Source organism: Coffea arabica, chromosome 1c, assembly GCF_036785885.1.
Source record: "Coffea arabica cultivar ET-39 chromosome 1c, Coffea Arabica ET-39 HiFi, whole genome shotgun sequence".
In the NCBI taxonomy this organism is placed as follows: domain Eukaryota; kingdom Viridiplantae; phylum Streptophyta; class Magnoliopsida; order Gentianales; family Rubiaceae; genus Coffea; species Coffea arabica.
In genome coordinates, this window is record NC_092310.1 from 43,239,424 (window position 1) to 43,246,180 (window position 6,757).

Genomic DNA, 6,757 nt, shown 5'->3' on the forward strand with positions numbered 1-6,757 from the left:
GGAATTGCTTGGCTGTCTAGACTTATCAGCGCCTTAATCCGCCGCGGAAGTGATTCCTCCCCCGTAAACAGGGACTCCTGACCCAATTGCGCCGAAGCAAGCGCATCGGCGACCATATTAGCCTGGCGGTAAATATGACTCAACGGCGCCCCCATCTCGCGGAGGAATGCCCGAATCTTCCTGAGAACGTTGCAGAGCGGCCAGCTCGCCAAAGCTCTAGAGGAGATCATCCGAACGAGAGATTTCGAGTCGCTTTCTGCTTTAACCCCCGCTAACCGCCGCTCCTGGCAATGCAGCAATACCGTAAGAAGCGCTAATGCCTCTGCATGAACCACACTGTGGACCTCCCCAAACTCCTTGTAAAAAGCAAATATCACCTTCCTTGCGCTGGACCGGACCACGCCTCCCCCAAACACCCCCAGCAGCAGTGATGCTGGCATCCGTGTTTAGCTTTAGGCAATGACTAGGGGGTTTGGCCCATACCACCAACCGGGGGCGGCGTCTCCTTCCCGGTATACTTCTCCCTCTAGCCCATACACAATCGCCATCTCCCAGGAATGCCTTCCCTAATTTATGTGCCTCCCCTAACTGTTCAATGAGATTCCCTACCTCCCTTAAAATACGATCTGCATGCATCTTCGCCCCCTCGAACCTTGACTGATTCCTAGCGCGCCACATGAACCAGAGGGTCACACTCGGAATAAGAGCCCGAATATGGTCTGCTCCGACCAGCCGGTGAGAGAGGAACCAAGCCATAAGCAGCGAGGGCACCCCTTGTATCCCCTCTCGCGTGATTCCAAACTGTTGGAACAAATGCCCCCAGACACTTTCGGCCACCGGGCCCGACACAAACAAATGCCCAACTGTCTCGCTAGCCCCTTCGCAGCAAGAGCACCTAGACCCCAGGTGAACGCCCTTCCGTTGCAGTTGTTCGTCCAAGGGAACCCACTGCCTCACCAATCGCCAAACAAAAAATGAGATCTTCTTTGGCAAAGCAGTGCCCCAGATGTACCTGCTAACCATAGTCGTACTCCTCTTTTGCCGAAGTGCCTCCATTGTCGACGAGACCGAAAATTCTCCCGACGGCGATCCCTCCCAAACCATGTGGTCCTTTAAGTCAGGGAAGATTTGGAGCTCCAAGATCCGTGCCACATAATGTTCTGGAAGCCAGCTCTTGAGACGGGCGACATCCCACCCACTCTGCAGGTACAGCTCTCCGACTAACACATCTGGCGTGTTGGACAAACCCAGGAGCTGGGCCAGGGGTAAAGCTGTATACCAGCGATCCTGCCAGAAATCAATCAAGCCTTTGCCCAAACACCACCGAATCCGGCCCTCAGCGAAATCCCGAATCTCCAACAACCGCCTCCAGGATGCTGGCGGACGGTCTACCCGAGCTAGCACCGGGTGCACCCCTCTAATATACTTGCAATGCATAAACTCTGCCCAGGCCGAGTCCCTCCTCCGTAGCTTCCACTATAGTTTGCAAGAAAACACCCGTAAGACATCTCCGAAAGCCCGCATGCCTAATCCCCCTTCTTCAACCGGGAAGCAGACTTTCTCCCAAGCCGTCCAGTGCACCCGCTTTTCCGTAGTGTTGCGGTCCCATTGGAAAGCGTTACAGATCCTGCCTAGAGCTACCAGAACCGCATTTGGAGGCTGCAGTACCTGAAGTAGATGAAGCGGAATAGAGCTAAGCACATGCCTGATGAGAACAATTTTGCCCCCTGTGGATAAAAGCTTGGAGCTCCAGTGGAACAGTCTTTGTCACCCGCCCCTTTGTCAGCGGGACCCCGAGGTATCTGATAGGCAGTCTTTGTTCTCGAAATCCGAGAGTGGAAAGCACCAACTGCAACTGCTCCGGAGATGCCCCTGATGCCGGACAAAAGGAGCTCTTGCCGATATTCACTTTCTGACCTAACCAGGCTTGATATTGCTCTAAGAAGAGCTTAATCGCCGTCAACGCGTCACTTGAACACCGCGTGAAAATCATGATGTCATCCGCAAATGCTAAGTAGGGCACCCGGGAGCCCGCCGAGACAAAAAATCTAGACTCACTCGCCAAGAATAAATCATGAATCCCTCGTCCTAAAAACTCAGCCACAAATAGGAATAACGCTGGAGATAGCGGGTCCCCTTATCTTACCCCCCTAGATGACTTAAAATATCCTGCCGGCTCGCCATTAATAAGTACCGAGAACCACGAGTTGGAAAAAGTCCGGAAGCACAAATCTACGACTTGCTCCTGGAACCCAAATTGACGAAGCATGAAAAGCAGAAAAGACCACTCTACCCGATCGTACGCCTTCTCCATATCCAAATTTAGAATCAGGTTCGGATCTTTCAGCCGTCTGTCCAGGTCTTGGGTCATCTCCTGGGCCAACAAAATATTATCTGAGATACCACGCCCTGGGACAAACCCCGTCTGCCACGGTGAGATGATGTCTGGAAGAATTCCATTTAGTCTGGATGCCAAGATCTTCGAGATGATTTTGGAATTAACGTTGCATAGACTAATAGGCCTGAAGTCTCGCCACTGACATGCACCCTCTACCTTTGGCACTAGCACTATAACCGAACTAGACCAACCCTGTGGCTGGCTCACCCCTCTGAAGAAATCATGTATTGACTCCACTAGGTCGTCTTTGATAATCTCCCAACACTTTTGATAGAATCCCACGCCAAAGCCATCAGGACCGGGGGCGCTGTTCAAATCCATCGAGAAGACCACCTCTCTGATCTCCTCAGCGGAAGGCACTTCTCGTATCTTGTCATTTTGCACACTACCCACCGATGGAATTGCAAAAGGAAGATCCGGAAAACCCCCTCTAACTGTTGACTCCGACGTAAATAAGTCTGCGTAGAATTCTGTTGCAGAAGTTTTAATGTCCTGCGCCGCGTCGAGCCATCGGCCCTCCGCATCCTTAATTCGCGCAATAAAGTTTGAATTCCGGCGCTGACGGACCACCGAGTGAAAGAAGGACGTGTTAGCGTCCCCATCTCGCAGCCACCTCAGTGCCGCCTTTTGCTTCCAGAACTCACATTCGATTGCCAGCTCCCTGTTATATGTAGCCCGAGCCTCGTGAAGGAGAGATCTAGCGACCTCGTCCCGACTCCGATCATACTCCGCCTCCCGCAACCTGTAATTGCTCTCGGCTATCTTAACTCGGGTGGGAATGTCACCGAAAGTTTCTCGATTCCAGATCCGCAGCTCCTCCTTCACCTTAACTAGTTTATTGAAAAAGCGATTCATTCCCACCCCTGCCACCTCCCTTTTCCAGACCTCTTGAACCATAGGCAAGAAACCAGGATGTCGGGCCCAAACATTAAGAAACCGAAAGGAACGTGGAGATCCCATTCTTGGGGCGCATTTCACCATCAGGGGTGCATGGTCAGACCGCCCCCTTGTTAGATGAGAGACCCTGGAAATCGGGTACGCCAATGCCCATTTGACATTGGTCAAGGCACGGTCCAAACGCTGCCAGACCGAGCCATTTGTCCAAGTGAACTGTGGCCCATCGAAATCCATTGCGGCTAGGCCACACCTAAACATTGAGGTATTGAACTCCTCCATGTTGCGCGGATTGGGAGGGGACCCCCCCGATCTCTCCTCCGCCGAGGAGATGACATTAAAATCCCCAATTGCCATCCATGGAAGAACCATAGCCTCCCCTATGCCTTCTAGGGCCTCCCAGAGGGGCCGCCTCGCCACCCTGGTGCATTTCGCGTAAACAAAGGATACAGCGATAGCTACGTCCGACCCAAAGGAGGTCGTTACATGCACCAGTTGCTCCGCACATTCCACACAAGCAAGACTTAGACTCGAATCCCATAGAAGCCAAATCTTCCGATCAATAAAGCTAGCCGCATGCTCAAAGTTGAGTCTGCGACGGACAATCTCCAACTGCCCAATGTCCGACATCGGTTCAAGTAACGCCAGAAGGCGGACCGAATTTTCTCGACAAATTTTCCCCACATATCGAAGAGAGTCCACGCGGGAAGCACCCCGAATATTCCAACACAAAATGCTAATTGGGTTTAACATTAGAACGGAGGGAATAAGAAGTTTGAGAAACTATCATTACCTGCTTCGTGGTGGCACCCTTACGGGGGCGGCCTCTACGCCTCCCCCTGTTACTTGGCGAGCCCTCTCCTGACTCAGTTGCGCCGTATTCCTCGCCTTGTGACCCCCCTCCCGCTGCAGTGAGTAAGTTCCATCTGCGGTTCAACTCCTTGTGGGCTTCCACTAGCTGCTGCCTAGTGGAGACCAGTTCCCCCAGGTTGTCTGCTGACAATCGCCGTGGCAAGTCCCGTCTGCGCAAGATGCGCGGGGGTGACCTTGACGACCCTCCATCCGACTCCTCCTCATCCATGCCTTGAAGAGCTGCAAAGCGGTTTGACCCCCCCTCCGAATGACGCGCTCACTGAGGACATCGTCGTCTGAACCACCGGGACATCGTCGCCTGTGCCCGTTATGTCAATCACCAAGCTGCCAACAAGCACCCCTGCGGACTCCTCCACCTGTGGTTGATTCCTGTCCTGTAGCATCAGGTTTGGCAGCAGCGTTGAAGGCATCTCCCTGGGCGATCCTTCCGTGGGCTCGGGTGGAGCAGTAGCCTCAGCCACCGTTCTGCCATGGACCCCCTCTGCACCTTTTCCGGCTAGTGTCGCTTCCACCATGGCGCCTGCCTGTGCCCATGCAGCAGGTGGCGCTGCCAATGCGTCTTCCGCCAGTACGTTGTCCTCCTGCCCGAGAGTTTCTGCATTTGGCGCTGCCTGCTCCAGGCCAAGCCCAGCGACAGCCTGCTGGAGAGTCGGGGGGGGGCACCACCGGAAGAGGGTCTTCAATCCTTTCCACGCCGCCGTGGCCAATCAGCGGCGCCAACCCAGAGCCATGGGCGAGGGCCAGGGCAGTTCCCTTTTCCTTGGGGTTAGGTGCTTCCCCTCGACGTTGCTGGCGCTGTGGACGCAAAGCCGGATTCTTCCTGAAGCAAGCCGCTTCCTGGTGGCCGAAAGAGCGGCAGTGGGCGCAATATACCGGAAAGTGTTCCCACTCCACCGGCTGCCAGAAACCATATTGGTCATCCCCAATCCACACCCGCTTCGCCGGCACTTTGGCAATGTCTGCCTCCACCAGAACTCGAGCTACCGAAGGGCGCCTGAGGTCGTTGGTGGCTGCATCAATTCTCAGAGGACGCCCCAACGTCGCAGCCAACTGCAGAAGTTGAAACCTCTGGAAGAAGGGGAGCGGTAGCTCTGGGAAGGACACCCACACCGGAGCGACGGCTAGTTCCTGGTCTGCTTTGAAGTCGATTGTCCACTTAGATATGGACATTGGAGAACTCTGAATATACCAGATCCGGCGGGCAAACAGGCGGGTATAATCTTCCTCCAAGGCTGGTCTGAGGAGGACGTGTTTGGCGTCCAACAAGCCTACAGGGCAGTCCCCCTCGTAAACCGAGAGAGACAATGAATTTTCTGATGTGCTCCAACGCAGGTCTGCTGAACGGAAACCGCCCAACCAGAGAGTTCTTGAAAGGTGCAGCAAGCTTCGAGATGTCCTGCCGGGAGATGCGGAGAGCCGGCTCTCCCCTGAACGATGACACTTCCCCAAGCGCCACCGGTTCAGCCCCTACCGTCGACGAAATTACTGCTGCGAAGGAGGGAGCCCCGCCATCCGGGGGCTTCGCCGACGGCCCCCAGCCCGCCATGCACCGACGTGCTTCGCAAGAGACTCGTGCGTTCCTAAATTTTCGGAGCCGTCAGTAGCCCTAATTCTCACGATGTATGTTTTATGCCAGCCTGGTTTTGTTCAATTGGTGATTTGTTTACTAAGAGATTTGCAATTTGTCATTTTAATGAATCATATTTCCTGACATCAGGAGAGGAAAAGATCAACTAAAAAATGAAATCACTTGAAAAACACCATTGGATTTTCTAGATTCCCGTACAAAAAAATGTGAAATCGAAGCTCAAAGGATTATTCATTTGAAACAAAATGCAAATCAATTGCCGTGTGCATTTACTGATACCATAAGATTTACTAAATCATATAATCCTACTAAAAATGTTCCCATTAAAATTGATGTTCCTAAAGGACAACTTGCAAATGCTAACGAGTTTAAAGCACGTCTAAAATGTAGTAGACCTCCTAGTTCTAAAGATAAAAATTTCCAAAAGAAAAGAGAATTAGTTAATGGCAAAATAGTGAAGTCAAAGATTAATCACTGAATCCAAGAAATTACTAGTGAAAAATTTCTAGCTCTTAAAGAGCCAGCTCTTGAATGGCATACTTATGAAGAGAAAGAAATTATGAAAATTTTAATGAATTTTGTTGCTATAAGAAAAAGTTGCAACCGAAGAAAAATAATTGTTGGCAATACTTTTACATATAACATAGCTTTTGATATTATGAAAAAAGACAAGAATTATAAGCTTAGGTTGGTTGATGAATTTTGGCATAGAAATTACTAAATCATAAGTGTAGGCATCCATACATCTCCTCAAGAGATACATTGAAACATTCATCCCCTAAAAGATTTATTATTCATCTACTTTGTCATAATTTGTTAGTTCATTACGGAACTACTAAATTTATGTTTCCAAATTAATGTTGGTACATGTCCCTTTCACCTTGTAACATCGATAAATAGAGGACATATAAGCCTCATTTGTAACCTTTAGAAGAACAGTTGAATGAAAGAAATATTCTCTCTAATCTCCTTCTCTATACTTTCTTAATTCTTCATTTTTATCA

General features: G+C 51.0%; 1 protein-coding gene across 1 annotated transcript; it reads right to left on the reverse strand.

The window, feature by feature from the left end:
* Positions 1-261: 261 nt before the first annotated feature.
* On the reverse strand, positions 262-3,922 carry LOC140005376 (uncharacterized). The gene is made up of 5 exons (XM_072046285.1): positions 2,404-3,922; positions 2,195-2,245; positions 1,772-2,088; positions 1,558-1,668; positions 262-1,476 (listed from the first exon to the last, which is right to left on the reverse strand). The coding sequence occupies exons 1-5, from the start codon at positions 3,920-3,922 to the stop codon at positions 262-264; spliced, it is 3,213 nt and encodes a 1,070-aa protein (XP_071902386.1).
* Between the last annotated feature and the right edge of the window lie 2,835 nt (positions 3,923-6,757).

Bases quoted from the DNA above. Each gene is read 5' to 3' on its own strand.
- LOC140005376 (XM_072046285.1), bottom strand. From the start codon at position 3,922: ATGTCGGACATTGGGCAGTTGGAGATTGTCCGTCGCAGACTCAACTTT. The intron at 2,089-2,194 runs GTACTTATTAAT...CTGAGTTTTTAG, and splicing joins TTTCCAACTCGTGGTTCTCG to GACGAGGGATTCATGATTTA. The intron at 1,477-1,557 runs GTCTGCTTCCCG...TGCAAACTATAG, and splicing joins ACTGGACGGCTTGGGAGAAA to TGGAAGCTACGGAGGAGGGA.